General features: G+C 42.3%; 1 protein-coding gene across 1 annotated transcript; it reads left to right on the top strand.

Annotated features, from left to right (window-relative positions):
• The first annotated feature begins 10,548 nt into the window (after positions 1–10,548).
• On the top strand, positions 10,549–12,828 carry LOC131332068 (transcription factor DUO1-like). The gene is made up of 3 exons (XM_058366125.1): positions 10,549–10,791; positions 11,343–11,580; positions 12,159–12,828. The coding sequence occupies exons 1-3, from the start codon at positions 10,598–10,600 to the stop codon at positions 12,618–12,620; spliced, it is 894 nt and encodes a 297-aa protein (XP_058222108.1). The 5' UTR covers positions 10,549–10,597; the 3' UTR covers positions 12,621–12,828.
• Positions 12,829–14,894: the final 2,066 nt, after the last annotated feature.

The following is a 14,894-nucleotide window of genomic DNA, read 5'->3' as shown; positions in this document are numbered from 1 at the left end:
GCGTAAGTCTCTAAACATGAGTCCCGTGCAGACATTGGCAAAACTAATGGAGAGGATTGAGCAGCACGCCAGGAACGAGGATGACATCCTACGAGAGGATGGAAAGTTGGCCGCCGAGCAAGTAAAGGAGCCTATAAAGAAAGCTGACAAACCAGAGCCCAAAACTTATCGTGAAAGGAAAGATTATGGGCAGGCAAAGAAAGAGCAGTACAAGGATAAGCAAGCCCCGGATCCCAAGTCATTCTTTTCAATAAACACGGTTTGGAAAGAGCCCATTTACAGGATTCTTTATCGAATAAAGAATCAACCATATTTCAAATGGCCCCCAACTCTTGGTGGGAATAAAGATGCAAAACGTGCTACGAATCAGCATTGCAGTTACCACAAGAATTGGGGTCACATGACAGAGGACTGTGAGATGTTTAAACGACATCTTGATGATTTGGTCTCACGAGGTTACCTTAAAGAGTTTATCCAAGAGGATTCCAAGGATAAAGACAAGGCAATGGAATTGGATTACGAACAGATTCCAAAAGGGGTAATCCATATGATACATGGATTAGCCGAACCTTATACGAGAAATGAGGTGAGATTGCTTCAGAGACAAGTGAAACATGACCAACATGTAATGCAGTTGGGAAAGAAAAGAGGGCGCAACGAAAGGGCAAGTAACGAGGGCATAGTTTTTACTGATGAAGATCTGGGAGAGTCCAGGTACCACATAATGATGCTTTGGTCATAACCCTACGAGTTGGGGAATATGATATGGAAAGAATCCTGGTAGATTCAGGGAGTTGCACCGAAGTGCTATACTATGATGCATTTAAGAAACTGGGACTCACACAACAAGATTTGGTACAATCAGTGACTCCATTGGTCGGATTTGGAGCAGGAGCAGTTTGGCCCTTAGGCAAGGTAACCCTGCCTGTTCGGGCTGGGACAGTGGTGCTACGAACCGACTTCCTAGTGGTGGATGTACCATCTTCCTATAACGTGATTATAGGGAGAACATGGTTGCACAAGATGAGGGCAGTCTCTTCAACTTTCCATCAGATGGTGAAGTTCCCAGGGTCAAATGGGATTGAGCACATTAGAGGTAACCAAAAGGTAGCTCAACAATGTTTGGTATCCATCATAAAAAGGGTCCATAATGCCCACCATGTTAATACTGTGGAAATTCCGGATCTGCCGACCATTGAGGATATTGGAAAAGACCCCACCGAAAGGGTGGTTGAGGATTTGAAGAAAACACTGATCAAAGAGACTGATCCAGATAGGTACTTTCTAATTGGGGAATCATTGCCAGAAGAGGAAGAGAACGAACTGATTAGTTTTTTGAAAACTTATGTCGATGTATTTGCTTGGACACCAGAGGAGATGCCTGGGGTGAATGCAGATGTAATCTGCCATCATTTGAATATAGATCCACAGCATAAACCGGTCATTCAAAAGAAACGAAGGGCAGCCGTACAGCACGTTGACGCTGTAATTGAAGAAGTGGATCACTTGTTGGAAGCCAGGGCAATAAGGGAAGTTTATTATCCAGAGTGGCTATCAAATACCGTTGTCGTCAAGAAAAAGAACGGAAAATGGCGCGTATGTGTTGACTTCACAGATTTAAACAAGGCGTGTCCTAAAGACAGTTTTCCTCTTCCAAGGATTGACCAGTTGGTTGATGCAACAGCGGGATATGGACGGATGAGTTTTCTCGATGCATATCGAGGATACCATCAAATTGCAATGTTTGGGCCGGATCAGGAGAAGACGTCTTTTATTACACCACGAGGGTTGTACTGTTATAATGTCATGCCTTTTGGATTGAAGAATGCAGGGGCAACGTATCAGAGACTGGCAACCATCATGTTCAGAAAATTGCTCGGCAAAACTATGGAGGTTTACATAGATGACATGGTGGTGAAAAGCAAGTCTGGGCAAGGCCATATTGCAGATTTGAGAGAAGCTTTCGAGATTTTGAGGAAATACAAGTTGAAACTCAACGCCTCGAAGTGTGCGTTTGGAGTCGGCTCTGGAAAGTTTTTGGGCCATCTTGTAACTCTAAGGGGAATAGAGGCAAATCCCGACCAGATAAAAGCCTTACAGAATCTGGAAAGTCCTCGGACAACGAAAGAAGTCCAACGTTTAACTGGGATGGCAGCAGCTCTTAATCGATTTATTAGCCGATCAAGTGACAAGTGCAGACCTTTCTTTCAGTTATTGAAGAAAAGGGAAGGGTTCGAATGGGGAGCAGAATGTGAACAAGCCTTTCAGGATCTGAAGGGGTATTTGGCCTCTCCTCCCCTTCTTTCGACTCCAGAAACAGGTGAGTCTCTGATTTTATACTTAGCTGTTTCTGAGCATGCTGTAAGTGCAGTACTTTTAAGAGATAAGGGATCCGAGCAAATCCCAGTTTATTATGTGAGCAAAACTTTGTTAGATGCCGAAACAAGGTATTTGCCCCTCGAGAAATTGGTCCTAGCACTAAGGACAACAACTAGAAAATTGCCACATTATTTCCAGAGCCATAAAGTTGTGGTCTACACCGAGTTCCCATTAAAATCACTGCTCCGAAAGGCAGATTTCTCGGGAAGGATCTCAACTTGGTCCGTTGAGTTGAGCCAATATGAAATCGACTATCAGCCGCGCACAGCAATCAAAGGCCAGGTGTTGGCAGATTTTGTGGCAGAGTTCTCACCTACGGTTGCACCTCTGCCTCCTACGAGAAAGGAGTGTGAAGCAAAGTCTCCTGTAACGAAGAAACAGGCGTTAGCCGAACAAGATCCCCTGGAATGGAAGCTGTTTGTTGATGGGTCAGCTTGCAACACCGGTTCAGGTATTGGAGTTGTGCTTTTACCCCCTGAAGGGTCAATGTTAGAATTATCTGTTCGGCTAGGGTTCAATGCATCAAATAATGTGGCAGAGTATGAGGCACTCTTAGCTGGTTTGAGAAGTGCAAAAACCCTAAAAGCTGAACGAGTTAGGGTGTATTCTGATTCACAGCTCGTGGTCCATCAACTGTCCGGGCAATATGAAACCCGGAGCGAGAAGATGGCGGCATATGTACAGGTAACCAGAGATCTACTTGATACCTTCGAAAGGGTGTATATTGAACAGATAAGTTCTGGGAAGAATGCTCATGCAGATTCATTGGCATGGTTAGCCGCAGCTGTGCCATCTGAGTTTAAAAGAAAAATAGCCGTAGGGTATTTGGCTGAGCCGAGCATTGGCAGAAGTGTAGAGATGGTCTTGGACGTGAACCAAGGACCAAGTTGGATGGACCCAATAGTGGAGTTTTTACGAGATGAAGTACTCCCTTTGGACAAAAAGGAGGCACATAAAATCAGGACCAAATCTGCTCGGTTCTGGTTATCCCCAGAGGGAAAACTATATAGGAAGTCTTTTACAGGACCCTACTTGCTTTGTGTGCATCCTGAGATGGTGCAAAAGTTCCTCCACGAAATCCACGAGGGGACTTGTGGAAGCCATGCTGGTGGTCGGTCCATAGCCCACCGAGCAATCACCCAAGGGTATTGGTGGCCGTACATGCAAGAAGATGCTAAGGTGTACGTAAAAATTTGTGAGAAGTGTCAGAAATTTTCACCAATGATTCAAACACCAGCCGAGGACCTGGTGCCGCTGACAAGTCCCTGGCCGTTTGCTCAATGGGGAATGGACATAGTGGGTCCACTACACAAAGCAACTGGGAATCGAAAATTCCTATTAGTTGCAACAGATTACTTCACTAAATGGATTGAGGCTGAGCCGTTGGCCAAGATTACTGAACCTATGATAGAAAGGTTTGTGTGGAAAAACATCATAACTCGCTTTGGGGTACCCTATTCGTTGATTACAGACAATGGGTCGCAATTTCAGAAGAAATTCAAAACTTTCTGTGCCCAGTATGGGATAAGAAATTATTATTCAACTCCAGCTTACCCTCAAAGCAACGGACAAGCAGAGGCTTCAAACAAAACAATCCTTGATGGGATTAAGAAACGTTTGGATAAAGCAAAGGGGAAATGGCCCGATGAATTGCCATTGGTCCTATGGGCATACCGAACAACGCCTAGGAGGTCTACGGGAGAGACCCCCTATTCATTAACATATGGAACAGAGGCTGTTATTCCATTAGAAATAGGTCTGCCGACCAACAGGACCACTTTGGTTGAAAGTGGAGGAAATGACAGAGCCTTGGAGATTGAGCTGGACTTTGCCGAGGAACGACGAGAACGGGCCTTGGTGCACTTGGCCTCATACCAAGAGCAGCTCATCAAAGGTTATAACAAGAATGTACACCCACGAGAGTTTGGTGTTGGAGACCTTGTGCTACGAAAAGTGCTCGGCAATACTAAAGTGGCTAATGAGGGAAAGCTAGGGGCAAATTGGGAGGGCCCATATCGAGTTACAGAAATCGCAGGCATTGGGGCTTATCGATTGGCAGACTTGGATGGGAACCCAGTGCCAAGACCTTGGAATGTCCATAATCTAAGAAAGTTTTTTATATAATTTTTCTTTATGCACATCGTGATTGTGTGGGAGTTACGAATAAAACTCTCTTGTGTTCTAGTTTTCTTTTATTTTTATAAGGAATACGAGTAACGCCCTCTTAGGTTTTACAGTTTATGAATGAAGTTACGTTTTTTGTCTAAACTGCTATTTTCTTGGTATTTGTTTTAAATACGAATCACGACATTGGTTTCCCTCATTCGTATTGGGGAGCAGGGTATAGGATATATACTAAAGTACGTGATACTTGTTAGAACGCAAGTACGAAAAACTTGAGAATTGTTCTAAGTACGTGAGACTTAAAGTACGTGACACTTGTTAGAACGCAAGTACGAAAAACTTGAGAATTGTTCTAAGTACGTGAGACTTAAAGTACGTGACACTTGTTAGAACGCAAGTATGACAAACTTGAGAATTGTTCTAAGTACGTGAGACTTAAAGTACGAGAAACAATTGTATGAAATTGAAGTACGAGAAACTTGGACAGATATGCATAAACTTTAAACAAGTATATGTTAGCCACAAGATATTCAAAGTACGAGAACCCATACGGTGCATACAAATACATGCATAAAAGCATAACGAGTATATGCACCAACAGCCCACAGCATACGAAAATATGCACAAACTTGGAAGCATACGAATATATGCATAAAAGTACGTGAAACTTTTAAATACGTGAAACGATTTAAGTTCGAAATACTTAAACATCTTAAAACATCCATGTCAGAAACATGTGGACAAGGTATCTTGACAGGAGAAATTCAAAAACAGATGTACAGAGCGACAGAGCTCATTCATCTTCTGTGAGATCTTGGACAGCTGCAGGAGTAATTGTAGGAACTACTGGAGCAGCCAGCTCTTCTGTGGGATTTTCATCTTCAATAGGACCACCACTGGCTTCCTTCTGGCCAGGATTGGTCATATCAATCTGAGGCTCCACTTCAGGAACAGGTTGCTCAGCCGACACGTTCACCACCTGTTCATCAATCATCTCCTCTGCAATATCCTCCTCCTGATCACCAGCTGCTGCGCTTGGAAGCTCAATGTTGGTCCAAAGTGGAGATGACTCAGGAATCTCTGCTTTTTCAAGGCAGGCCCTCCAGGACGCCACCCAAACTTGATCCTGAATTCCAGGCATCTGGTTTGTGTAGCTCTCTGTGGCAACTTTGATTCCTTCGTTATATCCCTTTTCAAAAGCAGCCTTGGCTTCATTCTGGGACGTCTCGAGCTCCTTCAAAGTCTGGGCAAGACTGTCCTCAGTCCCCTTCAACTGTCCTTTCAGGCCATCTGCAACCCCCTCGGCCTGGTTCCTTTCTCTCTCCAGCCTGATGATGGTACGTTGGAGCTTGGAGTTTTCACTAACAAGTTTTACTCGTTGGGGCTCTGATTGGCTAAGTTTTTGAGCCATGGCCACCATTTTTTGCATCACCTGGAAACATTCAAAACAATTGTGATAAACATAATTGTTAAGTTCTGTGTACACTATGATCACAAAAAGGAATTTTACCTTGGCGTTGTGGGACATGAAGGAACTGAGAAGATTGTCTGGAGACATTGCAACTTCTTTTTGCATGTCCCCAGGCAACAAAAAGGCCTGGGACAATGCAAGGGCAGTTCCTTCGGTCTCGACAGTATCCCGAGCAGTGATAGCTCGGTTCCCATGAGAGAAGGAGGGAGCCCATATTGGAGCAGGAGACGAGGAGGAAGGTGGGGGTCTTTCTTGAGGCTGTTCCACCCGTTGACGTTTCTCTCTGTGGATGGCCTCGATTTCTTCTGGGGAAAAGCCAGGAGGAGCATCAGTCTGAGTCTGAGTACGGCGGCCACGACCTTGGCCACCTTGGCCCCGAGCAGCGCCACGACCTCGACCAGGTATGGTGAGAAGACTCCCTAAATCAATTGGCTGGTTCATTGTTGGAGGTGAAGACGTGTAACCGCTGAAAGAAGAACTTGATGTGGGACTGGAGGCTTCTTCGGCAAGGGGAATTGGTTCGTCGGAGATTGGAGGTGTCCGAGAACGCCTTTCTTCGGGAACAGGTCTTGAAGGACCAGCCGCTGCAAGGTTGTCCGCTGCTCGGGTACGCCGATCAATAAACCCCCCGTATGACGCTTTGTAACTCAGCAGAACCTGAGCCGCTCTTGCTCAGCCAGCAAGGTAAGTCCCTTCGCCGTTGAAAGCAAGTGCTCGCTTGATATCAGCTACGTGCACTTGAGGGGTTATGATATTATAACCCCGGTTAATGTTTGAAGCTGCAGCCGAGCAAAGCATAAATAATTAGAAAGCATGAAAAAGCTTTTCCTATTAAAAAGGACAAGAATTTGAAATTAGGGGAAAGCATTAACGTGGGCTCCCGAATACATGAGGAGCGTGAAAACCAATCACTTGGCCGTCCTCATCTCTGGGTTCGAAGTTGCCCGTGACAATCAGGAAGTCGTCGTCATCCCCTCGAGCAGAGTCAGGGAGTTCAAGGACAAGCTTCTTCCTAGAATCCCTACTCTTTAAATAATATGTGAGGGCATCCCCGTTTCTAGAGATACTGTATAGGTGATGAATGTCGTATAAACCTAAAGAAGTCCCTAACATCTGATTTATGGTGTTGATGCCCATAACTACTCGGAAGAAGTTGGCAGAGACTTGCATTGGGGAAAGTTTATAATACGCCAAAACTTGGTGAAGCAGAGGAGCCAAGGGGAATCTAACCCCGCCCTCAACAATGGCTACTACAGGAATGTGAAGAGTGTCGAAATCGAAACTCTCACGAAGGGCATCCTCAGGAGCCAATACAGTGGCTACATCGTCAGGAATCCCATATCGATATCTGAAACTAGCCATGGCTTGAGGAGTATTACAGTGCCTTCGAAATCTACCCATTACCAGATAGGATTTTGGAATTCTACGAAGTGTAAAGCAATGGGGACAATGAAACCCTAAACTGCGGTTGAAAACAATCCACTTGAGAAATGGAGTTGTAAGAAGAGGAAATGATGACTTACGAGAATAGTCGATGGAATCCTTAAAAGAAGAGGTCTTGAGACGATGAACAGAGCTTCAATGGCGGGGGAACGCTTGAACAGTCTTTTCTTCTGCAGAGGGAGTCTAAGGGAAAGATTGGGGTGTTTTGAAAAATGGGACGAAAACCCAAAAATACCCTACAGCCAGGGTGGCGTAAGTGAAACGTCACCCCAGACGGCGTTTGAGTGTTCCGTTCCCCAAAAAAAACACGCCTGTCCGCATTAAATGTTCTCAAAATAAACATTGACACGTGTAAAGATTAGGGCTGAAAGCCTGAAAACAGGCCTAAAAAGGTATTTTCGTCATGGTAAAATGATGATAAGTTGCTCCAATATGTAAGGTGCAGGAGCAGAATGAATTTGCTCGGAAGAGAAGCTTCACACATCATCTGAGTAAAAAATAATAAGTGAAGCTGGGGAGCAATTGTAGGGAGGTATTCCCGAACAGGTGCAAAATGAGCCCGAGCACGGTCAACAAAGGGTCAACGCACTGTGGACCACTGATATGAGAAGTCAATGGTCCAGAGAGGTTGTACGATTCTCGGTACAATAACATGAGACGTTATTGGACCAGATACAAGGAAAGTGACATGTGATGCCACTGTTCAGATACATTGTTCGGCAAAAGAAAAGACGAACAGAAGGAGAGCTCCTTAGAAAGGATATGGTCCAAATTGTTTCCTTAGGACCAGTTACATGTGAAGTAACTGGTCCAGACCATTTGTTCGGCTATGAGACAGCCGAACAAGGAAAGAGGTCCTGTCAGATGATGAAATAGAGGGAACATTCTGGAAGAGTCCAGAAACAGTGGTACTCCGTTAAGGAATAAGATCCCGAGAATATAGGGTCTGAGAAAGATACCCAATGAGAATGGGATGTTCGGTCAGTAATGGAAAAGACTCCTAAAAGGACTCTTTTCCATAAATTGATAAAGGAAACGAGAATCCTTGATATACTGGGTTTCCTATACGAGTTGGGAATCCTATGGCAATAAGGGATGCTTGGGCACCAAGCATCCGAATGTCTATATAAACAGAGCAAGCCTAGAGGTAAAAGGTACGCAATACACTGCAATCTTATTGCTTTCCTACTGATAATTAGGGTTTGATCATTAGTACGAAATACTAACAAAGGCATCGGAGGGCCTTTGCCACGAGAGGCAAAGGTGCGCTCACACCTTGTCTGTTTTGCAGGATAAGGGTTTCTCTGACGAATCAGGGTTACGTTCAAGAGCCACGTGGAGCCGCTGCATTCCAGTGCTGTTCAAAGCACTACTTGAATTTATCCACCTACACAAGCCTTAAATTCTTTTAACAAAAAAATAAAGCCCAAGCTAGACAAAGTCCTGTTTAACATTGAACTTTTCTCTTTGTATATATTGCTATCAATAACATGTAACATATATACTAGCGAAATCCTAAGGGGTTAGCCAAGTGGTCTAGACCTATGACTTAAGAGTTTGCTCATTCCTAAGGTCTAATGTTTGATTCTCCCTGCTAGCATGCAATTTTTGGGCCAACCTTATCCCCATGTGCAAGCATATAAAACGGCTGTGGGAGGGGTGGAGGAATTAGTTTGAGATGAACCTTATCCCCACGTGCAAGCATGTAAAACGGCTGTGAGAGGGGTGGAGGAATTAGTTTGAGATGCGTGGAGCTGACCCGGGACACCCTGCATCATAAAAAAAACTAACATATACTACTACTGAACTCCAATTGAACAGTGCTACCCGCTTAGTTAAATTCTGGCTCCGCAATTGGGTTAAACGTTGGCACGAAATATGAGAACTCCTCTAGGACAATTGTAAATTCTTACTCCCTCCATTCTCGAGACAGTTTCTACTACACTATACAACGACTATCAAAAAAATTAATTTTTTGTTAACAAATATGAGGGAAAATTTCTTTTATATCCCTTCGACTTTGACAAAAATTCATTTTGGTTCTTTACCTTTCAATTTCGGCATAAAAATACTTCGACTTTCCAATTGTTTTCAATGTCATCCAATCCATTTTCTTTGAGTCTTGCTATAGGGACCGACGGCCGCACCGAACTGTCTTCGGCCACCCGACGGCGGATCCAAGCCGTCCAAAAAATTTATAAAAAAAAAACGAGGAGGCGTACGTGGGAATCAACGGCATCCGATATGTATAGGGTGCTTGATCCAAACACCATATTTTCGTGTATGTATGTATATATCCCTAAAAAATGACATTGAAAAAAATTGGAAAGTCGAAGTATTTTTATGCCGAAATTGAAAGGTGAAGAACCAAAATGAATTTTTCGTCAAAGTCGAAGGGATATAAAATAAATTTTCTCCAAATATAATATATATGTTAAGTTCTCAATCATTTCGCCTTGTAGTTAATTTTTTTTAGAATAGATGTTATATTTTTTGATCGCATTATTCAAACTAATATATGAGGTTTTGTAAATAGATCCAATAGTAGAATTAAGGTAAATTTTGAACACCTTATTATAAATTTCTGAAGTCACCAGGCTCACCAGTGACGGTGAAAGGAATGCCATTATGTGAAAATTATGTTCGCATATCAATCATTATTCCTAAAAATAGATTTCAATCTAGCTATTGATATGCTCGACGAGCTCTATAAAGTGAACAATTTCAATAACAAAGTGAACCCGAATAAGGCATACAAAGAGCCGGCCCAACAAAACTATTGATTTATCGTTCATCGAGGGTTTAGTCGATGTGCTTGTAAGCTGACCCGAAAACCTAATTATTTTAAAAAATGGTAGAAAAGAAACAGAATCGTCGTGTCCCGAAACAAAATTAGAGAGAATACTTTACCTGTTATTATTATAGCATAAATTTTCTCACCCATGATTCGATGGTAAGCTCTGTCATCAGGGAAAGTACAGAATTCATGGAGAAAATGCTTTCGCAATTCAGGGGCACAGTTGTAATTTTGGTCTGTTTTGAATTGGCGAGAGGAAATCGGGAACGTGGTGTAATGGGGTCTTGCCATTAACCGTTTTAACCGCCACTTTCAAACCCAACACTCCCCCATGACTTGAAAAGGGTTCGAAAATTAAAACCCTAGAAACAATTCCTCCTTTAATGGAAAGACAGAGATCCGAAGAAGTGATCAAAAAAGGGCCATGGACAGCGGAGGAAGATGTAGTGCTTCTAAATTTCGTCAACAATTATGGTCCAAGAGATTGGAGCTCCATTCGATCCATGGGTCTCTTGCCGAGGACCGGAAAATCTTGCCGTCTCCGGTGGGTTAACAAGCTCCGACCCAATTTGAAAATGTAACATCTCTCTCTCTCTCTCATCACCATTTCCAAGTCGAGTCTATATGTGCTTTAAGAGACAAATTTCGTGCCCTTCTGGGTAATGTGCTTTAAGCCGCAAAATAAGGTGGGAAAATTGAACCTCTTTGTGTTGAATCTCCATATGCAATATGGAGCTTGTTTCTATACGCACCAGACTTCTTCTTTTTTCGGGTATTTTTATACAGAAAATGCGATGTTCGGTTGCTCCGACGAACTCTCAAACTTGCCATTGTGCGACTGGTAATATTTTGGAACTTGAGACAAAAGAATCACATGCTAGTGCGTACATATGCGTTATGTATTACTACATGTTAGACATTCCCATCGGAGCCCATTTGTCAGATCCTAATAAGTTATCACATTCTAATATGATTAAAAGGAGTTTCTGAATACCATAGCGAAATTTTATGAAAATGAGCATTTGAGTTTTTTTTTTTTTCCATCTATGTATGTATTGCTTGTTTGTTGTGCTATAGCTAGTGAGTGTGAATAACGATTGTCTAAATTTTGGTACACAATGGGAGAAGCGGGTGCAAGTTTTCGGCAGAGGAAGAGAGAGTGGTGATAGATTTGCAGGCAAGGTTTGGGAACAAGTGGGCCAGCATAGCCTCCTATTTGCCCGGGAGAACTGACAACGACGTGAAGAACTTTTGGAGTAGTAGGCAGAAGAGGTTGGCCAGAATTCTGCAGTCACCTCCGAAACCGAGCAATTCGCAGAGGAACAAAGGAAAAGCCTTGGCTGTTCCTGAAATGGCCACTTCTCAGGTAACTAGCTAGAACTTATTTGTTTTCGAAGCGAAGCGGGGTGCTCTGGCACAGCAGGGTTTTGTGCTATCCGAATGGTTTCGTTCTTGGTTTATGAGTGTGATTCAAACCATTGATTCTGTTTAGCAGTTCGAGTTTGTCGGTCATGCCAAGAATGAAAATGATCGAATATCAATACCGAGAAAACTGTTTTTTCCTCGATGGAATATGGATAGCTATGGTTTAACTAATAAACTTCTAGAAGAATGTGTTTGGTTTATGTGGTGACGATATTCGTTCAAATTCATTTTTAGCATGGACAACAAACTCGACAAGACAAAAACATAATCAATCAAGTATTTGGATCACACTGATAGACCCGGAATATGACCCATCCGTCACTTAGGTGCCCCAGACCACCCCTATTCCACCACACTGGTCCAAAGTAATTTCCCGGTATTTCTTTCGGATACGTAGAATTTTGATTGGTTTCTCTGCTTGAAATTTAAGTTTAATGTCTTGTTTTGTTAAAATAATGGACTCCAGTTGCATTTCTATATCCCCAAACTCTCCTGAACTATATGTAAATATGCTATCAGGCACCAGAGACAGAAGGATCATCTTCAATGCATCATCAATCTTGCTCCTCTTCTACCATGGGGGACCCACAAATGATGAAAACGCTAATGCCACTCCCAGATTTGATAACCCCAAACTTGAACAGCATAGATTCACTTCTACCCTCACTTGACATCATAAAGCCGGACCAGCAAAACCCTTCAATTGAAACCCCATTCCAGCTCTCCTTCACTGATCAACTACTCCCAAACCCTAAATCAGAACTTCCTCTGTTGCCAGAAAGCCAAGATTCTGCCTTGGGGCTCGGTGAAGCCAACAACTTTTTGGCCTCTGAACTCGAAACTGTGCCACATCTCGATTTCGGGTCACCGTTTCTCGAAAATGAGAAAATCGCAATCCCGGACAGCTTCTTCGATGAATTACCAGCTGACATGTTTGATTACCTTGAGCAATATCCAAGCCCATCATCATCTTCGCTCTGAGTTGTTGCTCCGGTCAGAGATGTTGCTCTGTTTGCTAATTGATGAACAACAAGAGGCTTTTTTGTTGTGTAATAGACATGTTAGCGACCCTGCTATCGGATACTGTGGATTTTACTACTATATGCTCTTTTTGTTTAGTGTGGTCAGATGGATTTGATCATGTGTTGGTGGTGTATCCCTTTTATAGCAAAGTCATTGTTTAGCTCATGGTGGTATTTCTTACTGTGTTTGTAATCTTCGAAGTTCAAAAAGAGGTAAAACATTGAGTTAAACTAGTGTAATTATTCATGTTCCCAACTCACGACCACGTGGTGCTTCAACACCACACATTCTCGTGGCTTCACGATCAATACCACACGTTTTCGTAGCTTCAGGATTAAGTTTATGAATGCCATAAAAATGTGTCGGGTTGGAGGACTATTGTACGATTGTTCATTAAACTATCATCTAGCTGGTGTGTCGCTTTTCACGTTTAGAGTTCATTTTGGGTAAACTGTATCTTTATATCGCCTTGGTAAAGGAACTCCACTCACATACATGGTCGGAGAATTTTTCTGTCAACTTTTTTTCATATATGGTTTAGAATTTTTTTTAGGAATTGATTTCTACACTTCTTTTTTTGATATCCATATTTCTTTTTTTGTCTTTTAACAAAAAAATATACACACACTTTCAACAGTAAAATCTAAAAAAAGGAGTATGGTTGTCAAAAAGTTGAGTGTAGAAATAAATTCCCTTTTGTTTATCTAGTTGATGTGAGACAAGAGTAATTATTCCATAGTCTGGGAGTACCGTCACGTGGTACTCCGGACCACTTAACAACTATATATTTCTATGGAGTCTACCACTACCCCACAGGAATAAGTGGTTATAAAATGGTTTGGAGTACCATGTGGGAGTACTCCTAGCCTATCGTATAATTTCACGTGAGACAAAGTGTTGCCAAGGTGTTTCATTTTTCTTACATCTAAGCAATGTCGCACTTTCCTTTCACACAACAAACCCAAGATACAAGTGTTGGGTGCGGGTGTCACACTCTCGATTTTCAATATAATAATAAAGAATTTCTGTAAATAAAACCTCACAGTAACCCGTACGTTACCCAAAATAATACTCCCTCTGTCCCTTATTTTGTGTCCAGTATTCCATTTTGGGCTGTCCCTTAATAAGTGTCCATTTTGTAAAGTGAGGGGGGTAAAAGTTGGTACATTGTCTATTTTGTCCCTAAAAGTAGATTTCATTTTAAAAAGTTAGTGAGTAAAAGTGTAATGATAATGGGTAAGTAGGGAAAGTGGAGGAAAAAGTTGATGTGAAAGGTGTAATGATGATGTCTTTTTAATAAGTTGGAGTTACGAAGCATGACACTTAAAAAGGGACGGAGGGTGTATAGCATTCCCATTAATCATGATTACACTTCAACAAAGTTCCCAAAAATAACATTTTTGGCTCCGAGCCCGAATCAACATAAGTACTGAGTATTCGAAAGAGAGTTAAGAGTTTACAATATTTCAAGTCAAAGATTTACAAATAGAGTTACAAATACATCTTCCAAAAGAAAATTTACAAAGATGGATAAGTAACTTCTCATCGTTAGCTTTCAAAATGTGTACACGTCCAAGCATTCAGTCATGCTAGCTACTGCCCTGAGTTAGTACCTGAAAATGATGGAGGGTTTGAGCTATACTAGCCTAGCAGGAAATTCTACTTTAACATTATATGCAAAAGAAATGCAAGGATGATCTCAGGATAGGAACATAAACAAGGACCACAGGATAATCAACAATCTTAGTTCAATAAGTTCAAACAACCACTTAAAGATCATCGTGCAACTCAAACTATAACCATTTCCATCTTTCATATGTCTAAAATCCTTTCATCGTGTGTGTCACGAATCGAAGCTCCTGCAAGGCAAATTAAGAGATCCCGATATCTCTTGCCAGGCACCATACCCATTGGTAGGTCTTGAATGTAACCAATATGAGCATTTGCTTCTGCCGGGCCAATTAAGGGATCCCGATACCTCCTGCTAGGCACCCACTCATCGTTGGCCCCGAATATTCTCGTTGTGTCCAAAAGTGTTCAAGTATTTCATACTCCCACAATGTGTCATTCCAATCCAATCATAGTTCACATGGTAATCAACGCCAAATTTTACCGAACAAGGGCAAGAGATGCAAGGAAGATCCATGAACTCAACGGATATGATTAATCATGTTATAGGGTGATTTGGAAGTACTTAGAACGAGTTAGAAATGATCGGAGGTCAAAACAATG

The sequence above is a fragment of the Rhododendron vialii genome, chromosome 7a (genome assembly GCF_030253575.1).
Source record: "Rhododendron vialii isolate Sample 1 chromosome 7a, ASM3025357v1".
Classification (NCBI taxonomy): domain Eukaryota; kingdom Viridiplantae; phylum Streptophyta; class Magnoliopsida; order Ericales; family Ericaceae; genus Rhododendron; species Rhododendron vialii.
Note: the sequence above shows the minus strand (reverse complement) of the source record. Positions and strands in the feature narration are given on the sequence as shown.

Coding starts and splice junctions, on each gene's coding strand:
- LOC131332068 (XM_058366125.1), top strand. CDS start 10,598: ATGGAAAGACAGAGATCCGAAGAAGTGATCAAAAAAGGGCCATGGACA. Junction 10,792..11,342: donor CTCCGACCCAATTTGAAAAT/GTAACATCTCTC, acceptor CAATGGGAGAAG/CGGGTGCAAGTTTTCGGCAG. Junction 11,581..12,158: donor CTGAAATGGCCACTTCTCAG/GTAACTAGCTAG, acceptor ATATGCTATCAG/GCACCAGAGACAGAAGGATC.